The 20,977-nt window shown below is 40.0% G+C and overlaps 1 protein-coding gene across 6 annotated transcripts in view; it reads right to left on the reverse strand.

The window, feature by feature from the left end:
• The window catches only part of LOC124789025 (ATP-binding cassette sub-family C member 10), a 388,717-nt gene that overhangs the window by 143,055 nt on the left and 224,685 nt on the right, over positions 1 to 20,977 (reverse strand). For all 6 annotated transcript variants that reach the window (XM_047256314.1, XM_047256328.1, XM_047256320.1 and 3 more), the window contains one exon: positions 9,375 to 9,670. In XM_047256314.1, coding sequence (XP_047112270.1) covers positions 9,375 to 9,670 — 296 coding nt within the window. The remainder of the gene's footprint in view (positions 1 to 9,374; positions 9,671 to 20,977) is intronic.

Raw genomic sequence — 20,977 nt, forward strand, 5'->3', positions numbered from 1 at the left:
TAAAAGAATCAACCAATCTTTTGAACAGGGGTGCTTTCCTGATGTGTTAAAATATGCCGAAGTGAGACCTCTGTTCAAGAAAGGGTCAAGGGAAGATATGGGAAACTATCACCCTATTTCTATTCTCTCAATCCTGTCAAAAGTGTCAGAGGAAGTAGCTCCAAATCAGATAAAAAATTTTATCATAAAAAATGATATTATTGTAAGTAACCAATTTGGATTCCAACAAGGAAAAAAAACACACTGGATGCAGTAAATAACTTTATTGAGAAGATATGCAAATCATTGGATCAAAGGAGTAAAGTCGCAGGTATCTTCTGCGATCTTTCAAAAGCATTTGAGTTGGTGAACCATGACTTGCTTATCTACAAATTAAACAAATATGGGATTAAGGACAAAGCTCTGAAATGGCTCACATCATACTTGCACAACAGAAAGCAAAGGGTAAGTGTCACATCAAATGCAGTGAATTATTATTCTAAATGGAGTACAGTATCACAAGGTGTGCCTCAAGGCTCCATTTTGGGATGATACTTCTGTTTTAATTGAAGATGATGCAGAAAAAATTCAGAGCCCTATTGTGAGCACAATAGGTACTCTAGAAAACTGGTTCCAGTTAAATGGCTTGAAACTGAACATTGCAAAAACCAATATGGCACATTTCAAAACCAAACATTTGAAATGTGTGGATCTTAAAATACATCACCACAACCATCCTATGGAAGAAGTTAACACAGTCAAATTCCTAGGACTAAATGTGGACAATAACTTAAACTGGAGTACACATATTGAGTTCCTATCAAATAAACTAAGCAGCTTTGCATTTGCAATGCAAATACTAGCAAATTCAACTGACATGAGTACACGAAAAATAGCATATTATAGTTATTTTGAATCTGTCATTAGGTATAGTATCATTTTCTGGGGAAATTCAATTAGTGTATCTCGAATACTGAAACTGCAAAAGAAAATTATAAGATATATGTGTAGTGCACAACAAACAGAATCTTGTCGCCCATTATTTCGGAACCTGCAAATCCTAACAGTTCCCTCCACATACATTTATGAAATTATAATCTTTGTACACAGCAGACAAAAATTATTTGAGGAAAATCATTTTAACCACACATACAACACAAGAAATAAAAATAATTTTATGTTACCCACACACCATTTGAAATTATATGCACAAACTCCACAGTATATGGGGATAACAATATATAACAAGCTAATGGGCAAAGATATATTTAATATGAAGCCAGAGAGTCTAAAAATAAGGCTACAGCAGACTCTATGGGAGATATGCTACTATTCAGTAGAAGAATTCATAGAGGATGACATGATAATTTGAGCAAGGGGTAATTAATTGTTAGTCTTTTATTGTATGTGTAACAAAATTGTATTATTATTATTATTATACCATTTGTTAAAATCAGTTGTTGTAATTAATTGTTAGTTTTTTATTGTATGTGTATTTTTATACTGTATTATTGTTATGGTACCATTTGTTAAAATCAGGTGGTGTACGTATATGGTAAAACTTTACCAAAATTTTGACGTGTCTCCTGTACCTGAATCAAATGATTTAGATTATGTACGTTATTAGACTAATAAACCACAATTCACAAACACACATGACTGCCAACTCTGTCTGCTTAAGGAAAGGGATTTGTGAGCAGGCATGGATACAGATACTGCACAGGTTCGGTGGGCAGTGGAATACAATTGTGGGAGGGATGAGAAGGGTGGTGGATTGGTATATTCCTCATTTCAGGGCATAATGAAACATAGGATCCTGGCAGATCATATGATTCAGTTAGTCCAGTCCTGAGCAGTAATGAGTTATGAGGGGAAAGTACCTTCGTGGCCAGCTGGCAGGTATGAAGTAGAGATATTGCTTGTGGCTGGTAGGTTTGATGTGGACACAGGTAGTGATGTAGCCATCCTTGAGGTAGAGGTAAGCATTAAAGAAGGTGGCTTGTTATGTTGAGAAGGACCATGTGAAGCAAATGAAGGGGGATATGCTGAGGTTTTGGAGGAGTGTGGACAGGGTGTCTGCACCCTCGATCCAGATCATGATGTCCTCAATGAATCTGAACCAAGTGAGGGGTTTGGGATTCTGGGTGGTTAGGAAGGATTCCTCTACATTGCCTGTGAGTAGGACAGCACAGGATGGTGCCATGCAGGCGACCATTGCTGTATAATGGATTTCTTTGTAGGTGGCTTCAAAGGAGAAGTAATTGCAGGTGAAAATATAGTTGCTCATGGTGACCATGATGGAGGTTGTACATTTGAAAACAACCAGGCATTGGAAAAGGTAGTGTTCAACAGGTGCATGGACATTGGCATTAGGGAGATAGAGCAGAGGGAGATGGTATCAAGAGTGGTGAGCAGGGTGTTGTGTGGTAAAGGACAGGAACTGTGGAGAGTCAGTGAAGGAAATGGTTGGTGTCTTTTATTTAGGAGGATAGGTTACAACTAATAGGCTGAAGGTGTTGATCCACAGGAGCAGAGATTCTCTCAGTGGGCGCACAGTAACAAGCCACAATGGGGCATCTTGGGTAGTTGGGTTTATGGTCTTTAGCGTGATGTGCTGAGGTTTTGGAGGAGTGTGGACAGGGTGTCATCCTCGGTCCAGATCATGAAGAATTCCGCAATGAATGTGAACCAGGTGAGTGCGGGAACTGGTACGAATAACACGAGAGAGAGACTCAGAGGAAAGGTTGTGGTGTGGGTCTAAGAGTTTGAGATCCTCTTGGACTGGTGAGTTGTAATATAGTGATTCACAATACTGTCATTACTCCATCCTGGACTTTCCACTGTTTGGTTTTGCCTAGTGGTTGTTCCTCAATCCCAAAACCCAGTGCTATTCTCTAATACATTACTTCACTCAGTGTGCATCCTTTTCTGTCTCTTCTTTCCTGTGTCTTTCACCTGTTGCTTTCCAAACTGCTCAAGCTCTGACTGATAAGCGACACTGTAACAACCATCTCGTGCACACACAACACTTGGCTACATAACTGTGCTGATTGTTGGTGCAGCATCTCATGTCCCACATTATTCCTGCCAATATAATTAACCCTGGACCTTCAAACTAATCATACTTCCTCCCTCACTCTTCCATATTTTCATGCATATTTTCCATACCTTCCCTGTACCACACCAACTTGTTGAACTTTGATCTACCAACCCCATCCCTTTTCTTTCTCTTCGCTTATTCCAAACACTGACTTGCACTCCACTCATCATTTTTTCTCTTTTAGGTGATTGTGTTTCCATGTCGATATTAGTTCATTTTCCTCTTTCAACATCAGCATTACTCTGTCAGATTTTACCTTTTCCCCCCATACGTCATCAATTCCGTACTTTTTGTGGTTTTCTCCATGTATTTTTACATAGTTTACATATTTTACCAGCTTTCCTCGTGTATTTTTACATATTCTACATATTTTTAGGTGTATTTTATCCTCCACCATGGATCCTTGCTCCTTCCATCTGCAGCCATTTAGCAATGTTTCCCTATCCCTAGTCAGAACCCACATACTGTTCCTATGTTGTTGTCTAGCACATGGAATCCCAGCCCCTGCCCAAATGGCCTTACCATCAAATTACCCACCTCTGGCTGCAACCCTCTATTTGTTCAAATTCTGCCAGTTCATAACCCTCACCAACCTAGTCCGACAAAACCATGCAAATCAGTCCCAAATCTCCTTGCAATACCTCCTCTCCATCTGTACAATTCTTCTGCTCTCCAATCCCAAATTCCCGCACCCCATCTCTCACACCAAAACACTTGTCCTCCAGGAACTGGAGCAGCATGCACAATGCCATCTCAAAAAAACTCTCCAACCTGTTCACCTCCTACTCTTAGCTTGGACTACCACTATGCACCACCTTTACAACCACCTCCAAAGGTTCCCCACATTACCACATAGCCAACAAACCCAACCTCACACATCTACTACATTTACCACACCCTCAAAAACTCACTCCCACAACCATACAGAATCTAGGACCAAAACAGAGCCAAAACTCAGTTCCTCAAAAAGCCGAAGTCCCTCAAATAGCCTTAGTCCCACAGAAGCAATAGTCATTTCCAAAGCCCTTACCTTTTGCCCCACTCCGAAATTCAATCAGTTTGGACTAGTTAAAAACCTTCTCTCCTCCTCCGGTCCCACAGTGGAAAAGCTTTTTGGCCACCAAACCTCTTAATCACAGTAAAACCCAAACAACTCTGTCAGACTCATGCTGTAGTGTTTTGAGAATTTCTGCATAAATTCCAGAACCACTCAGCCTTCTACCGTCTTGAACACATGATATTTCAGATATGAGTGTGAGAGAGCGGAATCCTACCTAATGCACATCACATGTCTGTGTATGCAGGTTTAAATTCAGTCACAGGAAGAATGTAGATGCAGCAGTCGAACGGCACCAACTGTTGGGCAGTCCATGGATGTCTAGTGAGTGTGTATGAAGGACCATGGAGCATTTATGTAACTCTGTACTAATAGTATGAGACAAGAACTCTTAAAAAACTTTTGTCTTAGCCTTCCTGAAGGGAAGGTGTGTATTCTGTTTCTCTCATATGTAACTTACTATGTTTCTAATGCTTGGAGACATGAGCTTACGAAACTGTATTTATTTATGTGAAGTGTGGAATTTGTAAAATGTCCGAAGTTAAAATATATGTGGAGCAAATTAAACTTGGTATGTCTACTTATTTTTATAGGTAGATAGAGTCTTCAGAAATTCCTGTACCTAGCTGCATACTTTGGGAGAAGAAGTGAAAGAGAGTTTGCAGCAGTAGGCCAGCCAGCAGGAAAGGTTGGCCGAACATCTCAAGTAAGTCGTCTCGTAAAAGAAGTGGAAGTTTGCGTACATACTTCAACACTTTAGGTCATCCAAAGCATTAGAATATCACTCCTCCATCCAACCGTGATCAAGCCCCACTGCTCCCAACTGCATACAGAATTACTTAACCTCAAACCTTGCCTCATCATCATTCCCCAAATCCCTCAAGATTACAGCTGCAGAAAGAACCACAACCCACCACCTAAAATCTGATCCTGATCTTATGTATAATCCTACCAGCACATGAAGATTCAACAACTGTGGTTCTGAACCACAGAGTTTACCTGGGGAATTGATGCCACCTGTTTACACATTCCTCCATCTAAAAATCCAGCCACAGTGACTCCACACCAGAAATTTAACAGGATCTCCAGTCCCTCCTCAAATCCTTAGGCCCATCCCACAACATCTCCCTGAGTCTCCTCTCTCCTCGCCCCTCAGAGCCTTGCACTCCTAGCTTCTACATGCTTCTTAAAGTCCATAAACCCAACTACCCAGGTCACCCCACTGGGAGAAACTATACTTCTGTGGACCAACAGCTTTACTCCATTACCTGTAACCCACCCTTCTATATAAAAGACACAAACCATACCCTCCACCAACTCTTCACAGTTCCTGAACCTTTATCACACAGCAATCTCCTTGTCACAATTGATGCCACCTCCATCTACACTAACATCCCTGATGCCCATGGTCTTGCCACTTTTGAAAACTACCTTCTCCAATCCCTGACTAACTCCAAACCAAACACCTCCTTCCTGGTCACCATGACCACTCCTTCCTGGTCACCATGACCAACTGCATCCTCACCCAAAATTACTTCTTCTTTGAAGGCATCACCTGCAAACAGATCCATGGTACAGCAATGGCACCTGCATGGCACCATGTTATGCAATCCTATTCATGGACTATGTAGAGAAATCCTTCCCAACCATACACAATCCTAATCACCTCACCTGCTTCAAATTCATTAATGAGGTTTTCATGATCTGAAGCGAGGGTGAGGACCTCTTTACACATTCCTCCAGAACTTCAACATTTTCTTCACCATTCGCTTCATCTGGTCCTCCTCAACCCAAAAAGCCACCTTCCACCTTGTCGACATCCACCTCAAGGATGGCTACATCAGTACCTCCATCTTCAGGGTGATTTTTCCCACTGTATACAAACTCTAGGGATTGATCGACGAGAGGATATGGAACAAAAAATGTCTAATTAACTTATTCTGGAAATGAGTGGTTTCCAAGCTGGAGACCATCTATTCAATCATACATTGTTACAGAGATTGTGGTCTAATGTGTGCTGTACCATGCAGCCACATTTGAAAATGGTTTCTATGTGCCTCAATGCATGCCGTAGATGTTCTGTCTCACACGTTCACATCAGTCAGGCTGCAACTGAACGGTGTCAAAGGCAACATGAATATGCTGCTCCAGTGTCTCTATCTGGAATGGACTCTGCATATATGATACTTTTGAGATGGCCCCATAATCAGAAATTGCATGGGTTGGGATGCAGTGAAACAGCACGCCACACAACTGGACCACCTCATCCGATCCAGTGACCAGGTAATACACAATAGAGATGCCTCTGGAAATTAATGGTGAAGTGGGTGGAAGCACCATTATGTAGCAGCCACATAACCCTTCGAATCGTCAGTGGCACTTCTTCCAGCAGGGGAGGCAGTTACCTACAAGAAATGCGACTAGTTCCGGCCTATTAGGTGATGTGGAAGGAAGACGGGTCCAAAATATGGTCACCAACTATCCTGCAACACACATTCTGGTTGCATTGATGCTGATGATTTGCTGTCACCATACACATACTATCCCACATATGACTGTTATGAAAGCTGAAGATACCACTCCCTGTAAAGGTGACCTCATTTGTGAATAGGATGGATTGACACAGATCCCAGAATTGTGGTTGCTAGTGACAAAACTGCTCCTGATGTGGAAAGTCTGTCACTAGTAAGCCCTGTACATGCTGTATTGGTAAGGGTGGTAACAATTGTGACAGAGAATGTTCCATCTTACACGTGCTGGCGGGCCAACTTCCTGGTCCTCACACAGCAGTAGCCTTCCACAGTATTAATCAAATTTTCCTCCAAGCCTGATGTCCAAACACTTTGGGTACCTCTTTCATGATTTTCTGCTTCCTGAAACAACCCTGTCTCAGAATGGCGAAACACTGTTGCAAACATTGAATGCTGTGGTTGTTGTCTGCAGGGGTAGGTCTCCTGATACAACCATTCTGCCCACTGCCCATTTCCATTTGCCTTTCCATAAGTCAGCACCATGTTGACAAGCTCTCAATGGAAATACAGAGCCACTGTGTACAACACTGTATCACATCCAGTACAAGGTGAGTCACCAGGAGAAGTGAATCAGACCAATGTTACCAATTACTATGGTTGGAGAGAGTGCTTGTGGAAGATGTAATAGGAACAGTACAACCTTCCAGGAGAAAAGCATGCATACTGTAACTATGGCTGCATGGTATAGCACCTATTAGACTGCAGTCTCTGTAACAAAGTATGACTGAGTAAATGGTCTTTAGCATGGAAACCACGCATTTCCAGACGTAAGTACATCAGGCCTCTTTTGTTCCATATCCTCTCATTGATCAGTCCCTAGAATGTGTACACGGTGGAAAAAAATCACCCTGTATATCAGATCTATCGTACACCAGTAGTACCTCCACTTTGACAGCTGCCACCCATTTCATAGTAAGAAGTCCCTTCAGTACAGCCTAGCCACCCATGGCCATCACACCTGCAATGAGGAGCAGCCTCTCTCCAGATATACCAAGAATCACACTGAGGCCTTCACTGACCGAAATTATTCAGCTGGTCTTGTACAGAAACAGATCTCCCATGCCTGGTCTCACCAGTCACCTACTGCCTCCCTCATGCCCACCATCCAGCCACAAAGGAACACTCCCCCATGACTCAGTGCAACCCAGAGTTAGAGCAACTGCATCATGTTCACCATCAGGGTTTTCACTACTTCTCATCATGCCCTGAAATGAGGAATATCCTGCCTACTATCCTTTCTTGCTCCTCACACAGAGGTATTCCACCACCCACCAACCTACACAATATTCTTGCCCACCCATACTCCACCCCTGCTTCCAACCCATTGCCTTATGGCTCATACACCTGCTGTAAATCTAGATACAAGACGTTTCCTGCCACCACACCCTATTCCAGTCCGGTCCCAGGGCATCTCCTAGCCCATCAAAGGCAGGGATACCCACAAAGGCACTTAAGTGATCTAAAAACTAAGCTGCAACCACTGTGCTGTGTCCTACATGAGCTTGACAAACCTCAAGCTGTCTGCCTGCATGAATGGCCAGCGACAAACCATGGTCGAGAGACAGACGGACCATTCAGTTGCTGAACACGCTGTCCAACACAATGTACTTGACTTTAATGATTGCTTTACAGCCTGTGTCATCTAAATCATTCCTATGAACACCAGCTTTTCTGAAATGTGCAGGAGGCCACTCTCCACGGAATACACCCAATGTTCCCATATGCCCCTGACATCAACCTACGCTATCCCCTATCCTTTGATTATGTATCCCCTTCCTTGCTTCCACTTTAGGATTACACAGCCTTCTATTCTATCAATGCACCCACTACCGTTTTCCCCTCCTCTACTTCCCTCTTTTTGTGCTCCTGTTCCCCCACCCCATCTCTCAACACTTCCCAACTGCTCCTAGCAGCTGTACACTGTCCCTACCATGTCCCCGCACACTCCCAGAAGCAGCACTACACTTTCCTCCACCCCTACCCTGCTATTCCATCCCCGCACCACTCCAGCCTTCTTCTTACCCTCCATCACTCACAGATTGCTTTTTCCATCAGGTGCAGTTGCAGTTCGCAGGCCACCATCAGAGGTCAGAGATGTAGTCACAGTGGTGCACGCAACCACATCTCTTTCCTCTGATGGTGGCCTGCGAACTGCAACTGTGCCTGATGGGAAAAGCAATCTGTGGGAGATGGAGGGTAAGGAGGAGGCTGGGGTGGGGCAGGTTGTCCATGACCATTACACCTGTAATGAGGAATAGCCATCTCCAAATATACCAAAAATCACACTGAGGCCTTCACTGACCAACATTATTCAGCCAGTCTTGTACAGAAACAGCACGTAGGTGTGTGTGTGTGTGTGTGTGTGTGTGTGTGTGTGTGTGTGTGTGTGTGCGCGCGCTTTCTACTTCAGGACACCTTTTGGTTGAAAGCTTAAATGTATAGCAGTCTTTCTGTTGTGCCTGTCTGCAACTCCACTTCTCCTCCATATGGTGAGTAGCAATCTATCCTTTTCATAATATTGTTGCCATTAAGTACAGCAAACAAAAATTAATTATTTTTGGCTTGACAAAAATAACACAAATATGTATAGATTTTCAATTATTTTAAACCTTGTAGATATTTGTTTTCTAACATTGTTTTCACAATACCTCTAGAGACTTTAAATAGAATAATATATATAAAATATAATAATAATATATTTACTGACCCAATAGCCAAGCCAGCAATCTGTCAGATTCCTTGAAGTTTGCATCCCTGTCACTGATAATAGCACTGCAACTGCCAAGAAATGGCCTACTGCTTTCCAGTAGCTAGCATACACATTCCATGCCACTGCACCTGTCTCTCTCTCTTCTTCCTCTATTGTGTGTTCCTCATTCTGTGACATTACCATAAGATCCTTCGTATCTCCAGTGTCTCCCATGGAGTCAATAGGAAGTACCTCTGATTCCTCTTTTTTAAATTCTTGTCCATCAAGTTCACTCATGACTTCATCTGGTGACCCTGAAATGATTTATTAAAATGCATTAGTCAGTGTAATCAAAGAATAATTCTCTTGGTTAATAAACATATAGTTCATAGACTAAAAAAAAAGATAAGAAAGGAGAAACATGTGTAAGTCACTTGACTGCAGGCACAACCAAAATAATGAAGGCTGGATAAAAGACACTGATAGGTTGTAAAAACCTGCATGTACTACCTTCCTCAGTAAAGAACTAAGCTCCGCAGTGACCAGGGAGAAGCTCACTTACACTTAATCATTAAGGTCCTATATCAGCAGCATGGCAAAGTGCCAAAACATGGTACTAGTACTCAAGTTACGTGTGGTAAGTTTTCCAACTTTTTTAAAATCACTTTTGGAATAAGGAGTAAGATGGATGAGCAAGTAAGGCTTTTAAAGAAGAGGAAATTTTGACTATAAATATAACAATAAGGAAGAAGGTGAAGAGTTTCATTTTCAGCACACATTTCAACATTGGGGATAATTTTTTGTTGTTTCTCCTGTTATCAGTTTTTACTTAAATGTTTCATTGCTCTTCTTGAAAATATCATTTGTATTACACATATTAATTATATTTGTGTTGCCTTATACAAATACATTCAAGAAAAAGCCTTGAATACAAGAAGAATGTCACACACACTGTAACACAAAGTAGTATATTATAGGGCTGTCTTTTATTCATCTTTTATGCCAACAAATATAGTTTTTTATCCCATTAGCCTACATTATTTCAAACTCCAATCAAGCCGAGAAAAATAGTTATGGAAAATGAATATTGTCTACTTCCTTTTCAATCCAGAATATTTGTTTCTCTTTTTGTAATTTGAATGACACTGTAGTCTTACTCTGTACATTTATTAACAAACCAATACATGCAAATTCAATTCACTACTTGAGTGCTGTCAGTACTATTGCTGTCAATAACTACCTTGAATTCATAAAACTCTGTTAAGTGATAACCGACATACAATCATTGTTCCTATACTGGTGAGCTGATTCTGGCTGCTGGCTGGGGCAGTTGTGCACAGTGCACAATGCCAGGATAGAGTGGATCGGGATGGGGAGACAGAATAGACAAAGGGGAGACAGGTGAAGAGGGTGTGGATAGAGGATGAGTGAAGTTAGTGTCTTGGGGTGGGAGTGGATGTGGATGTGGAAAACAATCTCAGAAAACTAACACACCTGCTGTACATAACTAACTGGGACAAATTATTTCAAAAATGTGATCCCAGTGCCCAAACAGTTTATGAAACATTCTACAACTACTTTATAGGTATGTTAAAAGCTCATCTGGTTCCAAAGAAATATCATAAAACAAGAAAGGGTCATTAAAGGGCCTTGGCAAAGTAAATAATTCTAATGAAATGAAGGACCTCAAAGTAATCAGTGAGAAACAGCTACAGAATATAATGTATTTTATAAGTGTAAATATAACCATAGTATTAAGTCTGACATTTTGCAAAAGCCATCATTACGATGGCTCTATGCAAAGAAAATGTATATAAATAAGTAAATAAATAAACTGTATAAGAATGAGCTTCGATTTGCTAAACAGAGACACAACAGTGATCTCATAAAATATAATAAAAACCCCCAACCTGGTCAGTAATTAATACCACTAAAGGTGAAATCAGAAACTTTGTTTCAAAGAAGTATGCCACAGTGAAGTTTAAAATTGTCAAAGAAATGAAAAATTCATATAGTACAGATATTTTTGATATATCAAACAGTTTACTGAAAGAAATAATATGGCTCAAATGGCTCTGAGCACTATGGGACTCAACTGCTGAGGTCATTAGTCCCCTAGAACTTAGAACTAGTTAAACCTAACTAACCTAAGGACATCACAAACATCCATGCCCGAGGCAGGATTCGAACCTGCGACCGTAGCGGTCTTGCGGTTCCAGACTGCAGTGCCTTTAACCGCACGGCCACTTCGGCCGGCAAAGAAATAATACATTACATTGCAACACCATTAACATATTCTATAAACTTGTGTCTCATAGAAGGTTTTTTTTCTGATCCTCTCAAACTATCAAAGGTGACTCCAGTCTTTATGAAGGGTAGCAAATCTGATCCAGCAAACTTCAGGCCAGTTTCTTTTATTCCAGTATTAGCCAAAGTCTTTGACGGAATAATGTATCAGTAGATTTATTAGTACCTACAACTAAATGATATCTTAAGTACATCAGAGTTTGCTTACAACAAGGAAAAGTCAACTCTTAACGAGAGACATTTTAGTAGCATTTGAGGACTATGTTCACATACAGACAACCTTATGTGATCTGAGCAAGGCCTTTGACTGTGTTGACCACTCTGTTTTGCTGTCTAAACTTGAGTACTATAGAATATGTAGCAAAATTTAAAAGTCATCAAATCATACCTCAGTAAAAGGAAGAAAGTGGTGAGTTCAGAAAGTCATCTTTCAAACACACTTGAGGTTCAACACGCAGTGCCACAAGTATCTAAATTAGGACCACTTCTATTCCTTGTACATATACATGACTAACTGGGAAACACAGATGTAAAATCAATAGGTATGCAGATGATACAACTGTAGTGCTTTGAGAATTTCGGAGCAAATTCCAGAACCCTTCAGTCTTCCACCGTTTCGAACACCCAATATTTTAGAGGTGAGTGGGAGAAATAAATACACCCTACTGAACATCGCCTATTTGTATGTGCAGGTAAAAACACAGTTACAAGAAAAAGATGGACCCCGGGGCCGAACGGCGGCAGACAAGTACCTGCTGTATGGTCCACAGAGTTTCCGTGTATGGGTAGAGAAGAATAAGAAAAGTTTATGTAGTATTTCGTGCTCATTAGTGTCTGTGTTGATTGTAGAAAGACTCATGAACAATTGAATATAGATTTCTATGTACATTCACATATTGGACTTGCTTGAGACTAGAGACTTTTAACTTAATTCATGTCTTGGCTGTGAATGAAGCAAGACAAATGTATGATGTTCATAAATTAATTGGTTATCAAACCAATGATATCTGAATATGTGTAAACGAGTCTAATGTTTAAGGACTAAGTTAGCTAGCAGAATTTGTTATCTGTGGAAGTTGAAAATATAAAGTGATTGAACTGAAAAGTATTCTACGAGTACCCAAATTATTTCAAGGATAGAGAAGTAGTTTAATAAATTCCTTTAACCAGCTATAGTCTTCGGAGAAGAAGCTTTTGGGAGACTGACTTAGCTGATTACCCAGAGAAGAGGATCAGCTACACACAACGTGCAAGCTAACTGACTTGAGAGACATGTGAGCCTTGCAACCCAATACCACACTGTCTCTTGTCGTCCAAAAAATGTTAGAACATGGCAACCCAAGAGACAGGACCCGAAGAAAATGGGAATTTTAAGACAGAAATGAGAGGAAGATATTATGAGTTGCCATAGCAACCAGGTCTAACAAGGTGTGAGAACTGTTTCCAGTAATTGTACCGAGTCCAATAAACCAATGGAAGAAACAGGTGAGTGCAACATAGTAAAAGACGTGAGAAAGTAATAGCAAAAATGAAAAAACTGGAGAGAAGACCTCAACCTTTTGACTAAGAAGATTGGGTGTGGAGAGTAAGCTATCTTCACACACGTATATCGCGCCGGCGCAGTAACCAGCCACCGACGCCGACTGCACCAGCTGCTGCTCACCAGTGCTGACTCGTGCCCACTTGCTCACGACGACGCTGAAACCAACATTCGACACTGTCGGCACCAGTGCTGTCCACCAGTGCTGATTACACATTCGCTCACCAACGCAGCTAGAACTCTATGCCAGGAGAGTGAAAAACAATAATTGTTTGGTAAAGTTGAAGGAACTGTGCATGATAAACTGTTAGTGTAGTTATTGTACACAGTGGTGAATTTTCTATAGATGATTACTAGGTCTAAGATCAATAAAATTATGGATCAAGAACAGTAACTGGCAGAACTAGTCACAGCTATTAAAGTGACTAGGGAAATGCCAGACTTGTCTGAATTAGTGAATTTAATTAAAGCCCAGTGAGCAGATTCAGCAGCTGTAAATGCTCAAATTGCTGCTTTAAGAAAAGAGATAGGCTCAGTACACTCTAGATTAGATGCTAAGTTAGATGACCAGAAGGCTGATTCAGCCACTGTAAGTGAAAAATTAGATGCTCAGGGTGAAATTTTAAGTAATCAAAATGAAACCTTGAACCGCCAAGGAGCAAATACAGTTTTATTAAAGAATGAATTTGATTCATTAAATAATAAGGTAGAAAATTTAACCAGAAACAGGATGAGCAACTTCAAGATTTAACTAAAAAATTAGCATTTGACATTGAAGATAAATTTAATAATGTAGTAACGGAACTTGTTGAAAAATTAGGATAATTTCAAAGCGTATGCAATGTTACATTTGATGTTGTAAATCAGAGTTTGCACACCCTGAAGGAGAGTGTTGAAAAACAGGATAAGCTAATTCGTTTTGTCCAATTGCAAATTGAGGCCTCAGTGCTCAAGCTGATACTGTGGAAAAAGATTTTAAAGAGAAATTAGCGACATCAGATACCTTAAATATAAGCAGTCTGGAGGAACAAGTAGAAGAGATGATAGACAGAAAGTTGGCCAAGAGGGTAACCACTAACAATGATTTTTCAGATTAGCTTTGGAACTTAATGATATGAAGAAAGGCATAGACAGTTTTTGGAAAGAATTCAAACTTATAAAGGGTAAGGTAGACAAAAAAGTTACTCCTTCTAATATGGTGTTAACCAGTGAGGCAATAACCGACCTACAATGGGGAGCAAATTCTCGACTATCCTGGCAGTTTCCAAAATTTAAGACAGATGGGGATGTACACCCAACTCATTTTCTGAAATGGTTTAACCAAGCCTTGCCGAAACACTGGGAAGACTCAAAAAAGATAGAATTAGTGGTGGATGTGGTTTTTTTCAAGAATATGACATTAAAATCCAGCATATAAAAGGTTTGGAGAATATTGAACCTGACACTTTGTCTCAGCTACCGGTAAGCATTAAAGAATTAAAGCATACAGAAGAATCTGGTGTAATTTTTCCGATTAATTTTTTCCACTTAACAAGGTGCACGAAATGGCTAATAAATAACAGATAACATCCAACATGATCAGCATTTTACAGATATATTTGCTATGTGTGTTAGGAAGTTGTTACCGCCTAATAAAGATGGAAGGTGGAAGATTATAGGACATAATTTGTTCTGGAGAGACAGTAAGACCACGCAACACTGGTGTTTGTGTATACCGAATTTAGTAGAAAATGAGTTAGTGTGGTACATTCATAAGGGGTAAGGACATTTCGGTGTAAAGAAATGTATTGCACATACGAATAAATTCTATTACTTTAAAAAGCTAGGACATAAAATAGCATTGGTCATTAAAACTTGTGAAATCTGTCAGAAAGTAAAAGAGGATAACACTCATGTTAAATATAAAATGTATCCAATTATTCCTAAAGCATTACATGATCTATGTTGTTGTTGTGGTCTTCAGTCCTGAGACTGATTTGATGCAGCTCTCCATGCTACTCTATCCTGTGCAAGCTTCTTCATCTCCCAGTACTTACTGCAATCTACATCCTTCTGAATCTGCTTAGTGTATTCATCTCTTGGTCTACCTCTACGATTTTTACCATCCACGGTGCCCTCCAATGCTAAATTTGTGATCCCTTGATGCCTCAGAATATGTTCTACCAACCGGTCCCTTCTTCTTGTCAAGTTGTGCCACAAACTCCTCTTCTCCCCAGTTCTATTCAATACCTCCTCATTAGTTATGTGATCTACCCATCTAATCTTCAGCATCCTTCTGTAGCACCACATTTCAAAAGCTTATATTCTCTTGCTGTCCAAACTATTTATTGTCCATGTTTCGCTTCCACACATGCCTACACTCCATACAAATACTTTCAGAAACGACTTCCTCTGCACTTCTGCCTCGACTGACATCTCTGCCCAAACTCTTTGCCTTTGAATATGTCTGCTTGTGTCTGTATATGTGTGGATGGATATGTGTGTGTGTGTGAGTGTATACTCGTCCTTTTTCCCCCCTAAGGTAAGTCTTTCCGCTCCCGGGATTGGAATGACTCCTTACCCTCTCCTTTAAAACCCACATCCTTTCCTCTTTCCCTCTCCTTCCCTCTTTCCTGATGAAGCAACCGTTGGTTGCGAAAGCTAGAATTTTGTGTGTATATTTGTGTTTGTTTGTGTGTCTATCGACGTGCCAGTGCTTTCGTTTGGTAAGTCACATCATCTTTGTTTTTAAATATATTTTTCCCATGTGGAATGTTTCCCTCTATTATATTCAATCCTTATATATAGATATATATTGTGTGCAATGCTCAGATAGTTATTATCAAAACAAACAAAGAAAGGAAAAGGAAAATCTAAGTATTAAGTACACAAGGACTAAAAGAAATATATTGTATATTGATTGAAATATAAATTAGTGTTGTATAGATATTAAGGTACATGATGAATATGTGTAAAATATCTCATGTTTGAGATAAAGGGAGAGGTATGTAGTGCTTCAAGAATTTCGGGGTAAATTCTAGAAACACTTGGCTCTCCACTGTCTCAAAGACCCAATATTTTAATGACAAGGGTGAGAGAGCCTTTCTACTGCGCCACACATGTCTGTGTGTGGAGGAAGGACAGCTGTCACGAGGAGCCAGGAGCTGTGTCAGACAAGCAGCCCCGACAAGTGGTTACAAGCAGCACCCTAGAAGTTATATCAAAAAGTCAAAGAGTATTTGGATAATGTTCCATGGTGTGTTGTGTCATGAAGATTGTTACAGAGTCCATGAAGATTGTTACAGAGACAGATGAAGCGTGTGTTATATAGAGACTTTTACTTTTATGTCTTGGCTCTGCATGTAACTGTATGAATGTTTAGTAGATTCTGACATTTATCTTGGAACCAGTTGGCTAGCTGGTGTTTGAACAGAATAATTGTTACTTTGGGGCAAGAGTCAAAAATATATTGTTGTTGAACTGACAAGAGCCTGCAAGTACATAATTTATTTCAAGAATATAGAGCTGGTTAATAATATTCCCCTTAACCTGATACAGTCTTCGGAGATGAGTTAAACAGTGAGAGCAACATAGCTAATAACCCAAAGAAGAGGATCGGCTGCACGCACAATGTGTAAGTCAACTGGAAGGGATGTGTGAGTCATGCAACCCAACACTGCACTGTCTCTTGTCATCCAAGAAAGTGTTCCGAGTTCCTAGTCTGAAACTGACTGTCTCGTGACCAATATCACAATAATAGGTGCTGAAAAAACACATTGTTTGAAGTTCAATTTACAGAAATTACAATTAAAACTTAACTCATTAAATTAATGGAATAGACTGAAAAATTACGTCTTTTTAACAGTTTCTTCTACTGCAAGAGTTAGGCCAAGTTATTTGTTTAAACCATGAAATTAACAAATATCATTAGCAAATAATACTTTTGACAAAACCATTCATTACTTTGCAATTAATTCAGGGCTAGTTTTGCTGACATGTTTTCGAATAGAGCCAAATGATACTTTAAGACTACCAGTATTTCATCTTCCAAAGGTTTATAATTAGTACAGAATTTATATTTGTTTATAAGTCAACAATAGAATTTAACAATTACTGATTTCACCCTATAATAAAAGGTACTAACTGGGAATAGTTAAAATAAATTAGACAATTACATACATAAAACTAAGCACAAAACTAGATCTGGCGTTATATTCTTTAAAACTGAGGGCCAACTTTCTCTTTTATGAAAGATTATATTCACGTATGTTAATGGTAATTAGTTAAAAGCGAAAAAATGAATTTAAGGAGGCAGATAGCAAAACAAGAGGGGAAGCAAAATTATCCCAGTTCGCTTCATCACACACTACCTGGGGATTGCTACCTGCCTGCTGGACAGTGACCAGCTAGTTACTAAAGCCAGGAGCACTTAAGCACATGATGTAAGTGACATCTGCAGCGGCAACACTACACGAACCCACTTTGGTGTGTACAGATTATGGGTGTTCAGCAGGCAAGTCACAGATTCAGTATCTATAATAGTGTCGGCTTCCACCATGGAGTTGCTAATGCTCCAACATCATCCTGTCAAGACTACCTGTCAGAGGGTCCTGTCCCAGCAGTGATGAGCCGAGGGTCAAAATGGAGCCCTTCTAGTTACCAAGCCACTGGGCATCCGCCAGCACCTGACGTTGCCAGCCAGATGCCAGACTAGAGTTTGCTCCCCAGATGTCTAAGCCCCCATTGCCTGCCACAATTGGAGCAGGCTGCCTGAACATCCCACACTCAGCCTGGCTATCTCAGTCTGCTGCATCAGCCCCTAACATAGCTCAGCCACCGGCCAGTGAAGTTTACCCCACAAGGTCAGTCTTGCCTCTGCTGAGTTGGGCATAGCAGCTGAAATGTTTCACAATAATACTTCCCCGCCAAGATCTGTGAGTTGATGTCCATCTTCCAGCACTTGAAAGATGTGGGAATGGGCTCCAAATAAGAGTTGTTGGAAATTAATAAAGGGATTCTACCATTATCAAGTGGCTTTTGACTCACCATCCCATACCCTCTATAGTAACAACAATGACACTCAATTGAAGAACATCCATTACACAATTTTTGTTGTCTTAATTGCTTAACACTTTGGACTGGAGAGTTATTTTATCCATGAACAACAGGTGTTCACAAGGGGGAGAAGAAGGAGGTGGAAGGGGGGGGGGGGGGCACAAGGGAGTACTACCCCTCTCTTGGAATTTGGGACACAGACGTTTTTTGTAAATTGAAGAATCCTCATGAATTTCATCTGCGCTTCTACTAAACTACTGGTTTGGTTTATTCTGACATTATGTTGCAGAGCATGATCAAAAATACTGTGTTGTTTGCAATTGATACATAATTTATGTTTGTTTGCCTGTCATGCTGTTTGGCAGAAAATTGTGACATTTCCTTTACTTTAGTGATGGTTTCAGTGCTATCGTAGAGTGAAGGTGGATGCGAACCTTAGTTGAAAAAAGTAAAGCTGAGTCCCTAAACATTTCTCAATCATTTATTTGTACACAGCTTTTATCAAACTCCAGGAAATCAAAATAAACATGGTTGCAGTATAGCTGGCTGACATCCCTAGCCTGTTCCCAGAAAGGGCATCATGTCACATCTGTCACGGCATAACCTAATCAAATTGACAGTAAACCTTTTATCCATGCACAGCCTAGACCTGTGGCAGCTTGCTGAGATGGCAATGAGTTAATTTATAAAGCAGGGAGATTGTAGTAGTTGCTGAAAGACACAACTATCTTACACAGTAGGATTGCTTTTCTATACTTCATCTATGGACCTAAATCCATCAGTCTGAAAGAAAACACTAGAAGTGAAAAACAAATCTACAATAAATTTTCAAGTTCATAAAATGCAATTTCTAAAAGTTGATATATCTTCTGATTGAGAGAGTGGCAGTATCACTTAAGACACAGAAACAGAATCACAAAATTTTAAAACACAGTAGCAGGTCTGCTCAATTATGTGTTAATTTGGCAACATGAAGACTGTCTTTTCTACAAAAAATGATGTGAAAATTGGCTGTTTTATCTCTTCTAAACGCTGTCTCATGGAAGACAGAAGAGAGAGATATAAGATTTGGTAGTTCATGCAACAAACCATTGGTAAACATTTTCCCATGGTCATTTATTGGCAGTCAACAGGTTCTACATACATCAGTAATGATACAGATACCTGCATTGGTTGTAGAGTATCCTCCACATAGTACTACAAGGTGCATCACCTAGTACAGCAACATGTCATCTGCTGATACTTGGATCTTCTTCAATAGCCTCCACAATACATTTTTCTTGGTTGTGCATACTAACGAATCTGGGTCTACCTTGATCTGTAATTTTTTATGCTATAGCCAGACTGCCTACTAGAGACTGTCTTCTATCTGGAAAAGTGTTTTGGTACAATCTCCTGTCTATTTCCATTCAGGTGGCTTTTATAAAAAATTAAATTTCCCTCTTAAAACATGAACATCATATCATGGTTAAGCAGGACGCTTGTCTGTTAACTCAGTTCAACAATGCTACATACGTAAAAAGTCCAAGATAAACAGTCTTCGACACATCTCCTCTGAGGATAATATGAGTGCATAAACAGATTGACTCACATTCATAACAAAATGAATTTTACTAATTGATTACAAACATTAGTTGTTGAATTAACATTGAGCACATTGATCACTGACCTTAAGCTTTAATTATGACTCTAACAAGTTTTGGACATACATTTATGTGTGTTTTACTTACTTTTCTATGAACAATACACCACCAATATTTGTGAAACTATCTGCGAAAGACTCTGCAGATAGTTTCAAACTATTTAAATTATTTTCTGCTTCTCCATTTTAGAGAATCAATAGCCAATGGTATTTTATGATTGATTATTTCTATCGATACCCATTGAAATTACTGCAATAGTTCTGTGCTTTTGTATTTCAGAATTTTAATTTACAATGTGGGGATAATGTTACTTGTATATGAGTAAAGCTATCCATTTTAAAAACTTCATACTTTCATTTCCTTAGTTGGTGATCCTTTTTTACTTGGTATACTTATTTACGAGAGTTCAAACTTTAATAGTGGCAACTATTTATTTACAGCTCGTACAAAATAGGTACGTGTTTCAAAGTTTTACTGACCTTCAGAGTAGTCACCAGCATTGTGTATAATCCATTGCCAGCAGTCACAGGATACTCTTAGCAGTGCCAGTTGTGTTGACAGTTCCAGTGGCGCGGTCTATTGCCCGATGAATTTGTAGAAGTTCTGAAGTGAATGCCGTGAAGTGTTTCCTTCAGTTTAGAAATCAAGTTGAACTCATGAGGGGAATACAGTAGGTGGTATAGCACTTAGCAGCTCCATCAGTCAAACAAATCAGTAACAGCTTGCTCTGTATGTGCTAGAGCACTGTCCTGCAAAATGACAGTCAGGTTCTGCAGATAGTGTCATCAGTTCTGGTCGAAGGTTGTGTTCCAAAAATGAACAGCATAGAGACAGAGGTGATGACACTTTCTGCAAGACCTGACCATCATTTTGCAGGACAATGCTCAAGCATGTACAGTGCAAGCTGTTACTGATTTGTTTGACTGCTGGGGCTGTTAAGTGTTATACCACATACTGCACTCCCCTGACTTATGCCCTAGTAAATTCAACTCGATTTCTAAACTGAAGGAAACACTTCACGGCATTCGCTTCAGAACTGCTACAAATTCATCGGGCAATGGACCATTCCACTCGAACTGTCAACACAACTGGCACTG

The sequence above is a fragment of the Schistocerca piceifrons genome, chromosome 1 (assembly GCF_021461385.2).
Source record: "Schistocerca piceifrons isolate TAMUIC-IGC-003096 chromosome 1, iqSchPice1.1, whole genome shotgun sequence".
Classification (NCBI taxonomy): Eukaryota; Metazoa; Arthropoda; class Insecta; order Orthoptera; family Acrididae; genus Schistocerca; species Schistocerca piceifrons.